The sequence below is a fragment of the Balaenoptera physalus genome (assembly GCF_965194825.1).
Source record: "Balaenoptera physalus genome assembly, chromosome: 3".
In the NCBI taxonomy this organism is placed as follows: domain Eukaryota; kingdom Metazoa; phylum Chordata; class Mammalia; order Artiodactyla; family Balaenopteridae; genus Balaenoptera; species Balaenoptera physalus.
In genome coordinates, this window is record NC_138890.1 from 115605739 (window position 1) to 115628115 (window position 22377).

General features: G+C 36.6%; 1 protein-coding gene across 3 annotated transcripts in view; it reads right to left on the minus strand.

The window, feature by feature from the left end:
• Positions 1 to 5749: 5749 nt before the first annotated feature.
• Positions 5750 to 22377, minus strand: part of SCAMP1 (secretory carrier membrane protein 1) — a 105308-nt gene continuing 88680 nt past the window's right edge. For all 3 annotated transcript variants that reach the window (XM_082458226.1, XM_082458225.1, XM_082458227.1), the window contains one exon: positions 5750 to 9114. In XM_082458226.1, coding sequence (XP_082314352.1) covers positions 8950 to 9114 — 165 coding nt within the window. In that variant the 3' untranslated portion in view covers positions 5750 to 8949. The remainder of the gene's footprint in view (positions 9115 to 22377) is intronic.

Genomic DNA, 22377 nt, shown 5'->3' on the forward strand with positions numbered 1-22377 from the left:
GCTGGGTAACCTTCACCTGTGCTTCCCATTTCATCCTTAGTTTTTACTTAGCAATTTTGCTACCGGATCAACTTTCCATGATTGGTCTTCCTGGAACACACTGCATTCAACTTACTCCTAGCTCACCTTAAAGTCTTTGCTTAACATAATAACAGTCTTGACTATCCTGGGCATTTCCTTTAAGTGGGTTATTTCAGTAGCTTCCAATAATTCAGTACCTTTTTAGACTCTCAAACACTAAAGGGTACGAGCATCAAAGCAGCCTTTTAGCCTCCTCTCCAAAGCAGCAAGAACCGGTAACTGTTTTGATTTCAGGGCCCTATCTGGTTGCTTAGTCACTTGGCTGGGGGCACCCGCTGCTGCCCCTGCTATCTCCTCCCTTACAGCTTCCTCCTCACCCTGCACAGTTCTGCAAGATAACTCTTTAAGACATGAACGGCTCGTTTTGCTTAGATACACAGGATGTAAATACAAGCATAAATGAATAAGAGGAAGTAGTAAAACCACACGGAAAAGAAAAATCTATCAAATAACTTGTAGCTCTTAGTGGCTCTTTGGCTTTTTATAGCCAAATATCCTGAAAAACCTGATACCTATGCAAGCAGTCCACCAAGTGCCCGTGTTTGGGAGAAACCACTAAAATTTATTCTCAAGAGAAGGAAGCCTGAATTAAGGCAGGAGATAGTGAAGACAATGAGATGAAGTGAGTTAGGGAGAAAGAAGGGACAGCTTGGGGACTGACTGGAAGCAGCTGGGGGAGGAGGGGAAAGAGTCTAGGATGACTCCCAGGCATGTGGTTTGGGCACTAGGCAAAAAGTGGTGCCATCACCTAGATCAGGAATCCATCGGGGACAGAGACAGTGAAGGTGTGAAGCTTCAGCTTAGGCTGCCAATGGCGAAGTCCTGTGTGCAGCTAGGAATATACCATGGAGAGAAGACCAGCTTGGAGACAGAGATCTGGGAGTCTTCAATACACATGGACAGACAATAAGAATTTTTAACCATTATGCACTTTTCATGTGCAGGTAATGGGCTAAGCACTTCCTTTAATTCATTTATTCATCAAAACCCTATGAATAGAAATGATTATTATCCTCATTTTATAGATACATTAACTATCACCCAAGCAACTTAACTGAGGTTAAGTAATTTGCCCCACATTAAAAAGCTCGTAAGCCAAAGCTCAAATACAGGTTTGACACCAAAGTCTACATTCTCAAACAGCTTTCTACCGAGAATGTACCAGGTGAGAAGGCAAATATAAACACAAACCCCCAGGGGACACCAACATCTCTGCATAGTAAACTCTTAGAATAACCTCCAAGTTCAACTCCAGAAAGACCGCACCGTAAGATGACAACTGATGAAAACACTGCTCCCTTTCAGAGAAAAACCTGGTAATTTTTCATACTTTTCAAGATGACAACATACGTACCAATTTGCTCAATCCTGAAAACAGAAACTAAAAATTCATCAAGTATATGACAGTGGTAAAAAAAATGACAGTTTTGTTTTCTTATTATAAATAATCTCTTAACAACGAGGTCCTACTGTACAGCACAGGGAACTATATTTAATATCCTAGGATAAACCATAATGGAAAAGATAAAAAAGAATGTATATATGTGTATAACTGAGTCACTTTGCTGCACAGCAGAAATTAACACAACATTGTAAATCAACTATACTTAAATTAATAAATAATCTCTCATCCAGGATAAGCAGCTATTATGATTACATAAGAGGCCTATTTTCTTCATAGCCAATCTAATAATTAAATAAGGATTTGTTTTCAACTAAAGTTTCTCCAAACACACACACAAATGCCAAAGACCATTTAGTAAGTTAGCACTGCTGTGAAGAGCAGGCAGCAGGTACTTACCCACATGTGTGGAGCTAGGCCTTGGTCTGGAGATTTCAAAAATAAACGTTGTAATTTTTTTCTTGATTACTGAATTTTTTTCTAGGGTCCACTGTCCCTAAAGGATGGATATGAATTACTGGAAATGTGGAAGGATGAAAAAGAAATAGAGAATTGGAGAGAGGTGGCACCTCTCTCACCACGTGGCAGAAGCAACCCCATGCTTGGCAAGAGTCACGGGACATTGGTCTAGCTGCCTCTCCCTAGCCCATCACCACCACTCACTAAGTGACTGGGATAATTTCCTATCCCTCTATAAAAATGGGGCCAATAATAGAAATACCACCATAGGTTTGGTGTGAGGATTAAGTAAGTGATGTATGTGAAGCATTTAGTATAGTCTCTGATATATAATAAGTCCCCAATAAGTTATTAGAAGAAAATGAAAAGAATCTTCTGTCCAGACTGCTATCATTTGGAGTTGATCTTAAAAATTAAGAGTTGTTCTAAAAATTGTGAAAAATAACATAACCTGTTGTTAAAACCAATCTAGTTTTGGGACTTCCCTGGTGGTCCAGTGGTTAAGAATCTGCCTTCAAATGCAGGGGATGCGGGTTCGATCCTGGTCAGGGAACTAAGATCCCACATGCTGTGGGGCAACTAAGCTCGCACACCACAACTACTGAGCCCGCACGCCACAACTAGAGAGCCCACATGCCACAACTAGAGAAGCCCGTGCGCCATAACAATGACCCAGCACAGCCAAAAAAACCAAAAAAAGCACAATCTAGTTTTACCTAGGGAGGCTCAATGGATTGGCTACCTAAGGGCACCAATTTTTTCCATCCTGTACTAATCATCTTTAGCTTAGTGCTTTCAGGAAGTGGAAGATTTCTCTGTGGATACAAGATACATGGTCACTCCTATTTAGCAAAGCTAAAAAATAAAAATGTAGTGTCAGGTGAGCCCATCATCTCTGGGAAGCCAGAATGCTCAGAAAACCTCCTGATTATTTGTCAAACCTGTTGATGGCAAAGCCTTTTTAGAAAAGGAACAGCCAATCCTCGTAGAGTGTAAATAAAGAGGCCCTGCTCCTGCAGATGGAGGCACAAATTGGTACAATTTTCTGGAGAGCCATCTGGCAATGCACATCAAAGATCTTAAAATATATACTTACGCTTTGACCCAACAACTTGTCCAAGGAAAGAACAACAGCTTGGGCTCCAAGTTTAGCAACAATATATCCCTTGATAAATTATTTATAATAAAAAACAAATTCAGAACCTAAAGGAATAACAACAGGACTTTGAAAAATAATATATGATACATGTATATAAAGGTTGCTATACAGCTACTAATGTTACAGAAATAATTCATCAATGTGAAAAATTCCACATATTTATATCATCATTGAAAAAAAGATTACAAACCATTGTGTTAGTTAAAATTCTCTAGTAAAAAGTAATAGGAAACCAACTCAAGATAGCTCAAAGAGAAAAGACTAAGAATTTTACTTGGAGAATGTAATATCCAAATAATGAAATATGGGTGAACAGTCAGTCAGGCCTCATACAGGAAATAGAAAGCTGTTAAGATCTTTTCTATGTCCTTCATCCTACTTGTTTCTGCATGTCTGCTTCATTCTTCACTTTCATTACAGATCAGCTTTCTAGTAACTCTTCTGAAGTCTTGGCAGAATATGGCTATCCACATGTCCCAATTCTGGAATAGTATAATTCCAGACAAATCTACATTCAGAGTAAAAATTTAATGAGCCACGCATGACTCCACTATAGCTAGATGACATCCAGTACCAATGTGGTCTTCAGGGGCCCAAAGAAATGGGGCTTGTGAGAGCTAGACAGCCATCCCCAAAGGATCTATTACAAGGATGTAGAAGGAAATCTTATTTCTTAATATTAGGAAAAAAATTGTCTTCCTAGAAAATTAATAGAAAGATATGAACCAAATTTTAACAGTAGTTATTTATGGGTGTAAAATTATAAGTAACTTTAGCTCCTTTTGCTGTAAATATTTTTTATAATTTACATGAAATGTAATTTTAATTTTATAAACTAAATAAGTTAATTTTAAAAGCTAAACTATCAGGTCATTATAATATAATGCTAAGTGAGGGAAAAACAGGATAAAAGTTCACATTGTTTATATCCCTTAACTGTATAAAATGTATGTATAGAAAAAGTGGCAAAAATACAATAAACGTTAGCAGTGGTATCTCTAGATGATAAAATTACATATTGTCTTTATTTTCTCATTTATCATTTTCCATATTTTTCAATATTTCTACAACAGATATTTTTCATACTGGAAAAAAAAATTACTTGCAGGGATATGTATGCCCAGTAGGCTCAGTGTTTGTGTAGGAGACCGTAATATTGTAGGAACCACTGTCACCGCCAGATAAAAAAGTTATTCAGGGCATCTCTTTTCCTCACCCCCAAGCACCTGAAGAATACTATAAATTGCCAATAGTAACAACTGCACACAACCATGATTTATCTTGAGAATTACTGGCCCACAAAATTTTTAAAGAGTTCTGGAGGAACTCTAGGATTACAGCTAAGTGCTAAAAACAAGAGTTAAAAAATAAAATTTGCAGGCTATGATTCTACAGATTCAACTGTTTAAATGTAGACAGGATAATATTCAGACTAATCTTACACAAGTATATGAAACACTACTAGGCACAAGAGGATTAACGACTTTCTGTCCCCAGTAGAGAAAAGATAAAATGGGTTTTAATGGCAGAAGGATTTTAACTACACCATCAGCCATGCCAAGCCCAGAAAGTTATAAGCTGAAAAATAAATCAAGATTTGGATAAACTTAAAATTTAACGCTTGCTGCATTGTTACATGCTGGCGCCCATGTCCCTTGCCATTTGAAAACATGAACAGTGCTAATGAAAATTCTCCAAGTTGAAGGCTTTGTCTTACCAAAACCACAAAGTTAAATTGTAAATATGAAACCTACAGAAGGGTAAGAACACTAGAGGGGAGCCTTTCCCTATTTTCCTGGAATCTTCAAATTAAAGATATCTATATATCTAGGATAGATTAGTGGCAATGCCTGGCTGGCTTAGAAATTTTCTACAGATTCCTTCCTATCTTTCTGTAGACTGTGATAAAACCTTAAAATAAGGTTTAAAAACACCCATCCTTACAAAAAGCATGCTGTTTTGTATAATGTACCCTAAAATTCTAGTAGAAATACTTCACTTTCCATAATATTTAACCATTGAGATATAATCTTTTAGTTTAATAAATAAGTATTAAAAACAACTCTAGTGTTTTAAAACATATTATTCTACTCTAAATAAATTTATACTATGGTACTTGAAAATCTATCGAAGTGTAGATTTTAACCATCCTCAATTATTTTTACATTAACTGCTTTTATTTCCCCTCTAAAGTTCTTAACCACATGGAATCAACAAATTCCTCTAAACATTTACCTTAAAGATAAAATGGAAGGAGATAACAGTGAAATGGTGTGTGATGGCCACGGTCATTCTAATAAGGGAAAGTTGCACAAAAAAATGTAACAAATTCTGTATATAAACAGTCTAAACATAGATTTTTACCAATACAGATATAAAATTAGATGCTAATGTCTGTTTTCAGAAAGAGATAAAGTAATAACTGTATAAGCATTATAGTACTACAAATGATTTACAGAAACTAAGAAACTTAAGTAAACATAAACTCCCTCTAAAATGCAAACCATACATTATCTCAACATGATTTATAGAAGGACTGTATCCAATGAAAATCCAAACTCACTTTTAGGTAACACCCAGAAAACTGAAAATGCTGTTCCTATTTTAATTTAACATGCATTTCTCAAATAAGATTCACCATGAACATCATTTTAGACTATATTTTTATATCCTCTTTAGATAGCCAAGTGAAAAATCCAACAATACACAAATTTGTACTTTCATCAGTACATAAAACAACAACAGGTAGTGAGGTTAGAAAACAGAACACAAGTTCAATCAAATCAATACAATACTAGTACAGAGGCATCCATGTTAACCTACATGGAAAAATCTGGGCCACAAAACAGGTTTTCCATTTTGAATCTCACTAACTGCTAGACAGTCTGTGTATTTTGACCTTAAAGTGGTCAAAATATTTAATGAGTGAACCTCATGTTCTACTACCTACAAAGGTCTAAAGCAACAGAAAAATTGTCATTTTATGTTGCTGAGAGTTTTTAACTAAGTCTTTTATATTACTTATTTTGTTTAGTAGCATGTGATCGAATTATACACAAATTATTTTTTAAAAATTAAATGTGGTTATTTCTATATACATTAGGCCCTCAGCATAATTTCTGCCTCTGAAGTGCTAATACAGTATTTAAAACTATACAAACAAACATCCAGTAAACAGCATTTTATTTTATGACACTCTGTGTTAATACAATAAATATACAAAACTTCCAAACCACTGAAAACATGCAACATTAGAGGGACAGATGGAGGGCATTTATATAGAACCATGACAGTCACCGTAATGGCAGCGCAATATTACTCGTTGACAAAATATACAAACATCCCTAGATAAATAATCCAAGTCCCAAATTAAAAACCACTGAGCAATGATTTTCCAGTGTTCAAACTTTAGTTTGAAATAAAATAGCCAAAACTTAATATTACCAACTGAAAAATGACATGGATCCTTACAATGTGAAGACCATTTCATGATTGCGATACTGGGTAATGCTTGTATTAAATATAAAACACTAACAAGTGCCAATCTTTTACTGAGTGCAAATGTGACTATTTACTAATAATTATTGTTAAGAGAATAGAGATTATAAGAATTTAAAATCCCTCTACCTTATTAAACTGTTAAGCAGTGCCATCATTTTAATGCACATTTATGTTTTTAAAAAAACATTTTTCTCTTATAAGCTTGTATTAACCCAAATAACTGGAATTTAAAACAACATTTCCCCCATCCAAACAAAAAAAGGTACAGTTGGCTGTAATTATTCTTTTGCTATTTAGCAATAGAGGATTTCTACAGAATAGAGAGAAGCATTCCTAATTCTTAAAGGAAAGTATCTCAGTATTTTTTGAAAGTATCTATGATAAAGTTTTCATTTTGCAGTTTAAAGAAAAACAAAAGGAACTTGAGAGATGAATTAATGACAGACATAAGTACTTTTGCTGTATTTTGTGGTTAATGTTTTGAATGTTTGTAAAATCCACACTCAACAAAGCATACTGATGAGACAGATTTTCAGTAAGATTATAGACTCTAAAAAACTTGAACTGGCTTATTTGGATGAGAAAGTAGGTAGAGATTATCACTGATCAGAAATATTCATAAAAACAGCTTTAAATTCATACTCTGAATCCTACTTTCATCAGAATAAAAGAAATATCTTCCAAGTATATTACTTCAACGAAGTCCCAAATAAATCAAATGTAAACACCATCTGGATGGATCCGTGTTATATCTAGTATCACACAAAGCTTCTTTCATAAATAGTGAGAACTCACCATCCTACCCCCAGCATGAAACTCATTTTAACTCCAGATTTGGGGCAAAGAATAAAGGTGATTTAACCATTTACACCCAGCCAATTTTTTAGTCTCAAATAATATAATCTAATAGAGTACCCTTACTTTTCAAAATCAAGTTGAATACTTATTATTCTGCAATCTTTTAGGTTAGCTAATGACTTCCAAAACAACAGTATCGTGACTTTACAAATGTCTTTAAGTCATTTAATCAGTTATTAAAAATGACTCAAAGTTTCAACCCAAGTATACTATAAGAATGAAGTCCTGTGCTGCATAGTAATAATTTTAACATGATTATATCCATAATTAATGCATTCAACTGTATATGTATTTTCTTGCTTGATGCAAGTTAAATGTTTTATTTTTTCTGTTGCTACAAATTTTAATGTATTCAGTCTGTCTCAAAAATTCAAAGACTGAGGTGCGTTAGGGATTCAAGTATATGTGAAGTGCCAGGGTCTTTTTATTTTTAATGCCAACTAGACATGAGAGGCTAAAAGAAAAATTTCTTAAATACTGTTATGTTCTTTTTGGACATGGAGTTAGGCTAGACTTTAATACCTCTGTTAAAAATTACACACACATACCCCAGAAAAGAGCTGCCAAACACAATCTCAGTTCAATTAAAAAGAGTAGCCACAAGAATATACCAAAGTTTCCATACAGTAATATTTTACTATGATATGAATACTGAAAATTAAAAACAAAAAGGTATTATCATCACTACATTCTATTCCATCAATTATCTACCTTTTCTTTTGGATAATGCACTGCATATTATATTATATCCTCGTATTGCATCCCAGTGAATTTTTATTTAAACGAAAGTATTACAGAAAATCATTTCTATGATTCTATAAACAACTCCCCAATCCTGCAACCATAAGCAGTGCATAACCCAAAATACTAATTCTTTTAAGAAACATGGTGACCATGCAAGATCAGAGCTTGATTATCAAAATATCAACTACTCTAAAAAAAGAAAATAAAAAGATAAAATTTACATTATCTACCATGAAATGTACACAGGCTCTTCACTGGTGAGTGAAACTGCTAAAAAGCAAGCCAATTAAAAAATCCCTAAGTCTCTGATGTCCTATTTCTTTCAATATAAATAAGGAAAAGGAATGAAGCATTGCTTTACTGCTCCAATGTGTAATCCTTACGTCTGACTCTTGAAAGAATGACTGCAGCAAGTACTAAGTGCATTTTTAATCATAAGTGCCATGTTAACTTCAGTGTGTCACCACTGAAATAATTCGCTGAACATTCATCCCCCAAAAAATATGGAGAATATTTATTTCGCATGTAATTTTTTTTTTTTGCAAGGGGCACTGAAATATTAAGAAACTATCAGGTAAATAATAAGACAAGGAAGGAAGTTTTTCTGGTTTTAGCCCATGCACAAGTGATTAGGAAATATACGTGCTGTGTATACTGTGTGTTTTGAACAAAAAAAATATTTATAGAATACAGTAACTGGAGAAAAAAGTACAGTCAGAAGGTAACAATGTATTGTTTGAAGACTCTAAATTTGGTTACCCTTGAAAGCATTCTGAGCTGCACTAGTTGCTGCGGTTGAAGCTGCATTTGCAGCTGCAGTCTGGACAGTTTTGTTGGACATCACACCTGTTGCAAACTCCTGTTGGGCCTTCTCAAAACTAGCACCTGTTGTGCGATACAGTCCATGTACCTACGGAGGCACAGAAAAGTGGGAGAAGATGAGTGGTAATCTACGCGTTCATTATCAATAGCTCTTCAATTAATCCCAACATGACTCAGAGATAAAAAGACTAGATTCTAGGCAGGATTCCTAAGAACAAGAACATCAGCCACACAGTGGCACACAACATGGTATGTAAATATTTTCTTAAAATAGATTTTTCCCTTTTATCCCCAATGCAGAAGAGATAATTTATGCCTATGCCAAACCAAAAATAATATAAAAAACGACTTCTTAACCAAATGCAAAAAGCTATGTTTTCCACTGTACCTAATTAAGATATTACAGCCTTACAAAAGAATGGTTTAAACATAACAGGAGACATTCTGACTTAAATACATTAATTTACTACCCTAGACAATTCCAAAAAAAATAATACCTTACCTATTTCTATGTTGGCTACATATATACCACTGCCCCTATTGTATCAAATGGTATCGTTTTATCATTTAATGTAGCGAGCAATATGTGTGTCCTTAAAGATAATTCACTCTGAATACTATTTAAGTTTTTGTGTATGGTCAAGTCCTAAAGGATTTAAGAAGAAACACTTCTGAGTGCTATCTGTCCATACTGATTCATCACTCAAATCTTAGATTTTTACAAGCAGGGTTCAAAAATACTCTTTCTGTTAGCATCTCTCTCGAAGATGCATAAACTATGAAGGACATCAATCCATAACATCAGCCACTCCATCTAATACAAATTTGAGAAAGGAAATAACAAGGCACATTAAGACAAATATTGATATTTATTTATTATGTACCTACAAACTTGGGGGTATGAAAGATGAGGAGAAAAGATGAGGAGGAAAGATGAGACAGAAAAGTGAACCTGTAATTACACTGCATTGTGATTAGGTCTAAATTAGAAGCCTGACTAGAATGTCATCAAAGCAGGTTTGGAGGATGGGGGCAGTACACCCAAGTCAGCCCTTTTCCCAAACCTAAATACGTAGGAACTAGTAACTGTGGAGTTAAGTGTGGAGTGAGGAAAAGTAGAAGGAGTCAAGTACTTTCAAGTCAAGTTTAGATACTGGGAAGTTGTTTCACAAAGAGAGAATACAGAGGATACGCTGGTATGGGGGGAGAGTAGACGCTAAGTTCTAAACATTCATCCATTGCACAAATGTTTATTGAATACCTACTCTAAGCCTGCCCCAGCAGGCAGGTGAAAATTTGGTTTGGAGTTAGAGAGGAATGGGCTAGAGACATGGACTTGGAAACCAATGGCACATAATGGTAGCTACAACTCTGACGTAATGAAACTGTCCATGGAGAGATAACACATAAAGAGAAAGAGAAGAAAATCAAGTACCAAAGCCTTAAGTTTAGACACCAATATTTAAGAGGTACCCATAGCAACAAGAAATTAAGAGAGGAATGAGTAAAACCAGGGACCTTTTCACAGATGCCAAGGGAAGAAAGCAGTTAAGGAATGAAGAGCTATCAGGGAAAATAAGGGGTCTAAGTCCCAAGTTCTTCTGATACACAGTAGCAAAAGCAAATGCCGTATTACTATGGATCAAAGTATTAAAGGGTCAAGGAGAGGGACTTCCCTGGTGTTCCAATGGTTAAGACTCCATGCTCCCAATGCAGGGGTCCCAAGTTCAGTCCCTGGTCAGGGAATCAGATCCCACATGCCTCAACTAAAGATCCCACATGCCACAACTAAAAGATCCTGCATGCTGCAACTAAAGATCCTGCATGCCGCTACAAAGATCCTGCATGCTGCAACTAAAAGATCCACATGCCGCAACTAAAGATCCCACATGCCGCAACTAAAGATCCCGCCTGCCACAACTAAAAGATCCCACATGCCACAAGTAAAGATCTTGTGTGCCGCAACTAAGACCCGGTGCAGCCAAATAAATAAATAATTTTTAAAAAAAAGGGTCAGGGAGAGGGACTTCCCTGGTGGCGCAGTGGTTAAGAATCCATCTGCCAATGCAGGGGACACGGGTTCAAGCCCTGGTCCGGGAAGATTCCCACATGCCACGGAGCAGCTAAGCCCATGCGCCGCAACTACTGAGCCTGCTGTGCTCTAGAGCCTGTGAACCACAACTACTGAGCCCACGTGCCACAACTACTAAAGCCTGTGTGCCTAGAGCCTGTGCTCCACAACAAAGAGAAGCAACCGCAATGAGATGCCCACGCACTGCAATGAAGAGTAGTCCCTGCTCACCACAACTAGAGAAAGCCCACGTGCAGCAACGAAGACCCAACACAGCCAAAAATTTAAAATAAATAAATAAATAAAGTGCAAATTTAAAAAAAAAAAAGGAGAAAAAAAGGGTCAGGGAGAAAAAGAGAGCATTGACAAGTACATATACTGGTGAACCTTAAAATTCTTTTAGTACCACAGCACTACCAGAAGTATAAAATATTTTTATTCCCTTTCCAAACCAAGTTTTTAAAGATACAGATAAATTACTATGCCTATGTTCAAGAAATTTATCTCACAATGAGTACATATGATTAGATCCTACAAATTAAGTGTATTATAGAAATCTAATAAACCTTCTTTACTTACTAGACCTAGTCACAGTGCAAAGTAATTACAGGTTAAATTGTCTGTCTCTCCCCCTTCCCCCCACCCCAATTTATGGGCATGTAATTAACAAACATCTGTTCCAATTTATTCCTTTTTTCAAATTTGTATTAAATTGGGTGGCTGATGTTATGTATTCATGAACTTCATGGTTTAATTACTTAAAATGTAATTCATAGCCCCACAGAACAGAGAGGTAAAATAAAGGTAGGAATAACACATTTCTCAATAGTCTGTGTCTATATAAACCCAGAGAGCCACCTAGAGGGAAAAGACTGCATATGTATTCAGTGCACAGTGCTCAAATACTGCATTAGATCCACGATATCCGTGTGAAAGGGGTGATTCTTCATTTCAGTGTCCCAGCAAGATGATGGGCTACTTACAAGGATCAACATCTCAAAAAGCTTACCATTTCCCTGTTATGTTTCAGTGATATCTGCTGATATCTGTTGATAACACACTCCTTAAGAAATCAGGGAGATAGTTTTAAGATAAAACAGTGTAATTAAAAAGAAAAAACTAAACAACTTAAATACTTGCTATCTCTTCTACTTATGAGAATTGCACTAACCTACATATTTAGTCCTAGGAGTACCACAGAAAGGCCACTAGATTTGGTACCTACTGATTCCACTACTTTCTGCAGGGCAGGACACCACTCAAAACCTCAAGTTTACTTCTCATACAACAAGAATATTTCTTGTCCTATTTGTCTCTCAGAGTTTTCCTGAGGATCAAATGAGAATTATGTAAATGTGTTAGACTAATAAAAATTAAAATTAACTTTAAAATAATCTGCAAAAGGTCACAGCCAAGACACAACTCCAGAAAAGAATCCTGCTTCCTTACTGTATCTTCAAAAATATCTTAGTGTACAATGTGGTTGAATGACACACAAAATATTGTATACTATGGAAATTAAAAACCATGGTACTTTATTTAAACAAAATAATCCAAATGTATTGTTTCCATTAATGCTTCCAGAACACCATTATCAAGAAATCATGCTTTTGGATGGCAGAGTAGGAAGACCCTGAGCTCACTTCCTCCCACGGGCACCCAAACTTACAGCTATTTACAGAGCAACTACTGATGAGAAAGACCTGAAGACTAGCAGAAAAGATCTACTAAAACTGAAGTTATACAGAAGGAAGCACAATAAGACAGGTAGTAGGGGCAGAGATGCAGTACGGTCAAGGCCTAAACCCCTGGGTGGGTGATCCACAAACGGAAGGATAATTAGAATCGCAGAGATTCTCCCTGAGAAGTGAGGTGTCCGAGCCCCACACTGGGCTCCTCCACTGGGAAGGTGCGCCCCCAGAATATCTGGCTTTGAAGACCAGCAAGGCTTGGTCAGAGGGCTGTAGGAAACAGAGACTTCACTTTTAAAGGGTGTGCACAAAATGCCACCGGCTCTGAGACACAGGGCAGAAGCAGTAATTTGAAAGAAGCCTGGGTCAGACCCACTTGAACAGCCTCCTGGAGACACAGGAGGCAACTGGAACTCACCTTGGGGACACAGATGCTGGTGGCAGCCAATTTGGGGAGCTCATGCCACCACAACGGCACTGGTGATAGAAAGCGCCATTTTGGAATCCTTCTTACCAGGGCCGGGACCTGGTCCCACCCACCAACCTGTCAGCACCAGAACTGGGACACCTCAGGCGAAGCTACTAACAGGTGGACACAGCCTGACCCACCAGCAGACCAGCAGCCTTAGGATCCCCAGAGCCCCCAGCTAACCCAGGACCCAGCCCCACAAACCACTGGCCAACATCAATCCCCAGATCTCCAGGGCCATGCAGCCAGAGACCCCAGAACCTGGGTCCACCCACCAGTGAGCCAGCGCTAGCCCTGGGACCCCTTGGGCCCCAATCACACCCAAAAGAAAGCCAACACCAGCTTCAACACACCATGGACATGGCAGACAGTTATGTCAGGAACTGGCCCCACCCACCAGTAGGCCAACATGGGATCTGGGACACCTAGCATACAAACCAGCCAACATGAGACCCAGCTCCACCCAGCAGTGGGCCAGAACTAGCCCTGGGACCCCCTGGGGCTCTGTAACCAGCCACCTCGTGACACGGCCTGGCCCATCAGTGGTTGGCAGCCTCTACACAAGGCAGGGCATAGCAACCAACCAGACCGGAGGCTAGCCATGCCTACCAGATTGCCCACAGTAGTCAGCATACCACAACAAAAGGGCCCATGCAACCTACCTATGGGGCAACCCCAGAGCATATAGCTCTGGTGACCAGAGGGGAGTGCACTACTGGGACACACAGGACATTTCCTACATAAGGCCACTTCTCCAAGATCAGGAAATGTAACAAGCTACCAAATACAGAAAAATGAAAACAGTGAATTAGCCAAAATGAGGTGACAGAGGAATATGTTCCAAACAAAGGAACAAGATAAAACCCCAAAGGAAGAACTAAGTGAAGTGGAAGTAGGCAATCTACACAATAAAGAATTTAAGGTAACGATGATAAGGATGCTTAAAGAACTCAGGAGAAGAATGGATGAACATAGTGAGAAGATGAACAAAGAGTCAGAAAATACAAAGAAGAACCAAACAGAGTTGAAGAATACAATAACTGAAATTAAAACCACACTAGAAGGAATCAACAGTAGGCTAGATGATACAGAGGAACAAATCAGAGAACAGGAAGAGAGAGCAGTGGAATCACTCAAACTGAACAGAAAAAAGAATTTTTAAAAATGAGGACAGTTTAAGAGATCTCCAAAACAACATCAAGTGTACTAACATTCACTTTATAGAGGTCCCAGAAGGAGAAGAGAGAAAAAGGGACAGAGAACGTATTTGAAGACATAATAGCTGAAAACGTCCCTAACCTGGGAAAGGAAATAGACATCCAGGTCAAGGAAGTACAGAGAGCTCCAAACAGGATCAACCCAAAGAGGACCACATTAAGACACACTGTAATTAAAATAGCAAAAGTTAAAGATAAAGAGAGAATATTAAAAGCAGCAAGGGAAAAGAAACAAGTTACATATAAGGAAACTCCCATAAGGCTATTACCTGACTTTTCAGGAGAAACTCTGCAGGCCAGAGGGAGTGGCACAATATATTTAAAGTGATGAATGGAAAAAAAACCTACAACCAAGAAGACTACTCAGCAAGGCTTTCCTTCCAGTTTGAAGGAAAGATCAAAAGTTTTACAGACATGCAAAAGCTAAAAGAGTTCAGCACCACAAAACCAGATTCATAAGAAATGTTAAAGAGACTTCTCAAATCAGAAAAGAAAAAGCTACTACTAGAAATATAGTAGTAAATTACAAACGGAAAAATCTCATTGGCAAAAGCAAACAAACAGTAAAGGTAGTAAATTAACCACTCATAAAGCTAGTAGAAAGCTTAAAAGACAAAAGTAGGAAAATGTGGACTTCACTGATGGCACAGTAGTTGGGACTCTGTGCTCCCAATGCAGGGGGCCTGGGTTCGATCCCTGGTTGGGGAACTAGATCCCACATGCATGCCACAACTAAGGAGCCGGTGAGCCACAACTAAGGAGCCGGCAAGCCGCAACTGGGGAGCCTGCCTGCCGAACTAAGGAGCCCACATGCCGCAACTAAAAGGAGACGGCGAGCCGCAACTAGGCAGCCTGTGAGCCGCAGCTAGGGAGCCTGCCTGCCGCAACTAAGACCTGGTGCAACCAAATAAATAAATATTTTTAAAATAATAATAATAGTAATAATAAAAGGTAGAAAAATTATCTATATCCACAATAAGTAGCTAAGGGATACTCAAAATAAGATGTAAAATATGATGTCAAAAACTGTAAATGTGGCAGGGTGGAGTAAAAATGCAGGGTTGTTAAAATGTGTTCAAACTTAAGAGATCAGCAACTTAAAATAATCATACACACACACACACAGACTGCTATATATAAACCTCATGGTAACAACAAACCAAAAGTCTATAATTGATACACACACACAAAAGAAAGGAATCCAAACATAACACTAAAGATAGTCATCAAATCACAAGGGAGAGAGCAAAAGAAAGAAAAAAGAACTACAAAAATAACCCAAAAAACAATTAACAAAATGCCAATAAATACATACCTAACAGTCATTACTTTAAATGTAAATGGACTAAATGCTCCAATCAAAAGACACAGAGTGGCTAAATGAATACAAAAACAAGACTCATATATATGCTGTCTACAAAAGACTCACTTTAGATCTGAAGTAACACACACGGACTGAAAGTGAGGGGATGGAAAAAGGTATTCCATGCAAACAGAAACAGAAAAGAAAGCTGGAGTAGCAATACCTATACCAGACAGAATAGATGTTAAAACAAACAGTAACAAGAGACAAAGAAGGACATTAAATAATGATCAAGGGATCAATCCAGAAAAAGGTATAACAGTTGTAAATATATACGCACCCAACATAGGAGCACCTAAATATACAGACTACATACAGTAAGTCCCCTACATACGAACCTTCAAGTTGTGAACTTTCAAAGATGCGTTCCATCAACGTCAGGCATGAGTGAAACTGCAGCTTACCCTCCATCTCCTATTGCTGATGATCCGTCAGCTCTACCATCTCCCACCCCTTCTCCCTCCTCCAGTCAGTAACTCTTCTTGCCTGTTCACTTGATGCCAACCTCTGTATGCCAGCTATTGTACTGTACTGCTGTACTTTTCAAGGTACTGTACTATAAGATTAAAAATGTTTTCTTTATTTTTTGCATTTGTTTGTTTTTTTATGTATTATTTGTGTGAAAAGTATTATAAACCTATTACAGTACAGTACTATATAGCTGATTGTGTTAGTTGGGTACCTAGGCTAACTTTGTTGCACTTACGAACAAACTGGACTTACAAACGCGCTCTTGGAATGGAACTCGTTTGTATGTAGGGGAATTACTATACTAACACACATAAAGGGAGAAACTGACAGAAACCCAATAATACTAGCACACTTTAACACCCTACTTACATCAAAGGACAGATCATTCAGACAGAAAATCAATAAGGTAACACTGGCCTTAAATGACACAATAGACCAAATGAAGTTAATAGATAGAGAGCATTTCATCCAAAAGTAGCAGAATCACGTTCTTTCCAAATGCACTAGGAACATTCTCCAGGATAGATCACATGGCAGGCCACAAAACAAGTCACAGTAAACTTAAGAAAACTGGAATCATATCAAGCATCTTTTCTGACCACAACGCTGTGAGACTAGACATCAACTACAAGAAAAAGAATGTAAAAAACACAAACACATGGAGACTAAACAATATGCTACTAAACAAACAATGGGCCACTGAAGAAATCAGAGGAAATTAAAAAAATACTTGGAGAAAAAGGAAAACAAAAACACAATGATCCAAAATCTATGGGAAGCAGCAAAAGCAGTTTCTAAGAGTAAAGTTTAGAGTGATACAAGTCAACCTCAGGAAATGAAAAATCTCAAAAAAACAACCGAACCTTACACCTAAAGTAACTGGAAAAAGAACAAACAAGACCCAAAGTTAACAGAAATCATAAAGAACAGAGTAGATATAAATGAAATAGAGACTAAAAAAATAGTAAAGTTCAATGAAACTAAGAGTTGGTTCTTTGAAAAGGTAAACAAAATTGATAAGCCATTAGCCAGACTCATCAAGAAAAAAAGAAAGAGGGTCCACATCAGTAAAATCAGAAATGAAAAAGAAGTGATAACTGACACCACAGATATATAATGGATCATAATAGATTGCTATGAACAATTATATGCCAATAAAATGGACAACCTAGAAGAAACAAATAAGTTCCTAGACATGTACAATCTCCAAAGACTAAATCAGGAAGAAATAGGAACAGACCAACTACCAAGAATTAAATTAAATCAGTAATTTAAAAAAATCTCACAGCAAACCAAAGTCCAGGACCAGATGGCTGCACAGGTGAATTCCACCAACATTTAAAGAAGAGTTAACACCAATCCCTCTCAGCTATTCCAAAAACTGCAGAGAAAAAATGTTTCTGAACTCATTCTATGAGGCCAGCATCATCCTGATACCAAAACCAGACAAAGATATCACAAAAAAATAAAATTACAGGCCAATATTACTGCTGAACATAGATGCAAAAAACCTCAACGAAATATTAACAAACCAAATCCAACAATATATTAAAAGAATCATACACCATCATAATGTAGGATTTATCCCAGGGGTGTAAGTATGGTTCAATATCTGCAAATGAATCAACGTGACCATATTAACAAATTTTAGAAAAAAAATAATATGATCATCTCAATAGATGCAGAAAAAGCTTTTGATAAAATTCAACATCCATTTATAATAACAACTCTACAAAGTGGGTACAGAGGGAACATACCTCAACATAACAAAGGCCACAAATCACAAGCCCACAGTTAACATCAAACTCAGTGTTGAAAAGCTGAAAGCATTTCTTCTAAGAACAGGAACAAGACAAGATGCCCAGCCTCTCTACTTTTAGTCAACATAGTATTGGAAGCAATACACATAGCAATCAGACAAGAAAAAGAAATAAAAGGAATCCAAATTAGAAACAAGTAAAACTGTCACTGTTTGCAGATGACATGCTACTCTGCATAGAAAATCATAAAGACGCCACCAAAAAACTACTAGAACTCATCAATGAATTCAGTAAAGCTGCAGGATACAAAATTAATATACAAAAATCTACTGCATTTCTATATACTTATAATTAACTATCAGAAAGAGAAATTAAGGAAACAGTCCCATTTACAACTGCCTCAAAAAGAATAAAATATCTAGGAATATACCTACCTAAGGAGGTAAAACGTCTGTACTTGGAAAACTATAAGATGCTGATGAAAGAAACTGAAGACGACACAAACAGATGGAAACATATACTATGTTCGTGTACTGGAACAATTAATATTGCTAAAATGACCATACTACCCAAGGCAATCTAAATATTCAATGCAATCCCTATCAAAATACCAATAGCATTTTTCACAGAACTAGAACAAGTAATTTAAAAATTTGTATGAAAACACAAAAGACCTCAAATAGCCAAAACAATTTTGAGAAAGAAGAACAGAACTGGAAGAATCACAGTCCCCGACTTCAGACTATACTACAAAGCTACAGTAATCAAAACACTATGGTACTGACACCAAAACAGACACATAGATCGATAGAACAGAATAGAGTCCAGAAATAAACCCATGTACTTATGGTCAATTAATCTATGACAAAGGAGGCAAGAACATACAATGGAGAAAAGACAGTCTCTTCAATAAGTGGTGCTGGGAAAACTGGACACCTACTAGTAAAAGAATGACATTAGAACATTCTCTAACACCATAAACAAAAATAAATGCAAAATGAATACCTAAATGTAAGACTGGAAACCACAAAACTCCTGAAAGAAAACATAGGCAGTACACTCTTTGACATCAATCTTAGCAATATTTTTTGGATATGTCTCCTCAGGCAGGGGAAACAAAAGCAAAAATGAACAAATGGGACTACATCAAACTAAAAAGCTTTTGCACAGTGAAGGAAACCATCAACAAAACAAAAAGGCAGCCTACTGTATGGGAGAAGATATTCCAAACAATATTATCTGACAAGAGGTTAATATCCAAAATATACAAAGAAGCCATACGATTCAACATCAAAAAAACAAACAACCTCACTTAAAAATGGGCAGAAGACCTAAATAGACATTTTCCAAAGAAAACAAACAAATGGCCAACAAGCACATGAATACATGCTCAGCATTACTCATCATCAGGGAAATGTAATTCAAAACCACAATGAGATGTCACCTCACACCTATCAGAATGGCTATTATCAAAAAGACAACAAATTACAAGTGTTGGCAAGGATGTGGAGAAAAGGAAACCCTTGTGCACTGTTTGTGGGAATATAAACTGAAGCAGCCACTATCAAAGACAGTATAGAGATTCCTCAAAAAATTAAAAAGAGAACTGCCAAAAGAGCCAGCAAACCCACTCCTAGGTATTTATCTGAAGAAAATGAAAACACTAATGTGAAAAGATATATATTCATTGCAGTATTATTTACAATAGCTAAGATATGGAAGCAACCTAAGTGCACATCAATAGATGAAGAAACTTTTGTTGTGGTCATCCATGTACAATGCTTGGTGTCAGTCTATTTATCTCTTGTAAAAATAAAATACAGTGTGTGTGTGTGAAAAAAAAAAAATAGATGAAGAAAGAAGATGTGGCATACACACACCCACACACTCACACACACACACACATATGCACACACAATGGAATACTACTCAGCTATAAAAAAGAATGATATCTTGCCATTTGTGACAACGTGGATGGACCTAGAGGGTGTTATTCTAAGTGAAATACTGTATGATTCCACTTACATGTGGAATCTAAAAAACAAAACGATTGAACAAACATAGCTGAACAGGAACAGAATCATAGATACAGAGAACAAACAGGTGGTTGCTAGAAGGGAGGGGGTGGAGGGAGGAGAGTAATAGCTGAGGAGATTAAGATTAGAAATTTCTAGTTGCAAAATAAATGAGTCATAGGTATGACATGTACAGTGTGGGGAATATAGTCAATAATTATGTAATATCTTTGTATGGTGACAGTTGGTAGCTAGACTTATTGTGGTGATCATTTTGAAATGTACAGAAATAGCAAATCACTATGTTGTATAACAGGAACTAACAGTGTTAGAGATCAATTATACTTCAAAAAGAAACAAATTCATAGACAAGGAGAACAGATTTGTGGTTATGAGAAACAGAGGGTGGAGGGAGGGGGAACTGGATGAAAGTAGGCACAAAAGGCACAAACTTCCAGTTATAAGACAAATAAGTACTAGGGATGCAATGTACAACATGATGAATATAAGTAACACTGCAGTATGTTATATACAAAAGTTCTTAAGAGAGTAAATCCTAAGACTTCTCATCACAAGGAAAAATATTTTTCTATTTCTTTCATTTCATATCTATATGAGATGACGGATGTTCACTAAACTCACTGTGATAATCATTTCATGACATATGTAAGTCAAACCATTATGCTGTACACCTTAAACTTATACGGTGCTGTATGTCAATTATATCTCAATAAAACTGGAAGAAAAAAAAAGAAATCATGCTTTTAAGATCCCTGTCACACCAAAATGATTTCAACATTTTTTAAAGCTGGGAAAAATGAGTTTTTGAAAACTGTTTCATTCTCATTTTGAGTTTTTGAAAAAACTTCTGGACCTCGAAGCCTAATTTTTTCAATTAAACATTTCTTAGAAACTCTCTATGAACCCTCCTGCCCATAGATCTGGGTCAGATACCCTTTCTGTAACCTCTTTAACTACTACTCTAGAGTCACACTATTGAAATTCCACTCATCCTTTGAGGTCTATCTTAAATATTGCTGTCCTCCTTCTGCCTGAACTAGCTGTGGCTCTCCCTTTTGCCAGCACTTCCAAGACTTTTAGGGATGTATATTGTGACTCTTCTTTTGCAGGGTTTATTCACATGTCTTATATCCTACATGCTTTTTAAGTTCCTTGAGGGGAAGTGGCAATTTCCACTCATAGTTATACCCCCAGAACACATAGTAACTTGTGGTAGAAGTCACTGAACAATTATTTGTTTCTATATCTCCTATGGATTAAACAAATGGCTCCAAATCATCCTCATTATTTAAAAAAAGTTACCAAATAAGTTCAGTACTACTCTAGCAGACTATACCTGTGTTACAACGTAAAATGCTTATTAGTTTGCAATTACCTCAGCGGTTAATTGTTTTAAAAGTGAACATACTATTTGACACCTACTAGGATGGCTATAATCAGAAAATGGAAAATAAATGTTGGCGAGGATATAGAGAAATTGGAACCATTGCACATTGCTGGCAGGAATGTAAAACAGTGCAGTCACTGCAGAAAACAGTTTGATGGCTCCTCAAAAAGCTAAACATAGAATTACCATATGACCACCAAGCAATTCCACTCCTAGGTATATACCCATAAGAACTGAAAGCAGAGACAAAGCAATACTTGTACACCAATATTCATAGTAGCACTACTATTCACAGTAGAAAAAAGGTGGAAACAATCTAAGTGTCCATCAACAAACTAATAAACACAATGTAGTATATACATAGAGTGGAATATTATTCAGTCACAAAAAAGAATGAAATTCTGACACATGCTACAACATGCATAAACCTTTATGTTAAGTGAAATGAGCCAGACACAAAAGGAAAATATTGAAAAAAAAATTAAATGAAATATCTAGAATAGGCAAATTCATTGAGCCAGAAAATAGACTAGAGGTTATGAAGGGCTGGTGGCAGGGGGAATTGAAGAGTTACTGCTTAATGACCACAGAATTCCTGTTGGGGTGATGAAAAATGGAAATAGTGGTAATGGTTACACAACATTGTGAATGTAATTAATGCCACTAAATCGTACACTTAAAAATTATTAAAATAGCAAATTTTATGTTTTATGTAGAGCCACAATTTTTAAAAATAATGTAATTTACCAAAAAGCATTGACTTACACAACTTAAATGGGTAAACTGCATGATATGTGAGTTACATCTCAGTAATAAAGCTCTTAAAATATGCATATAAAGATTATTTGGATGAAAATATCATATGTACAGCATTATAAACTAGCAG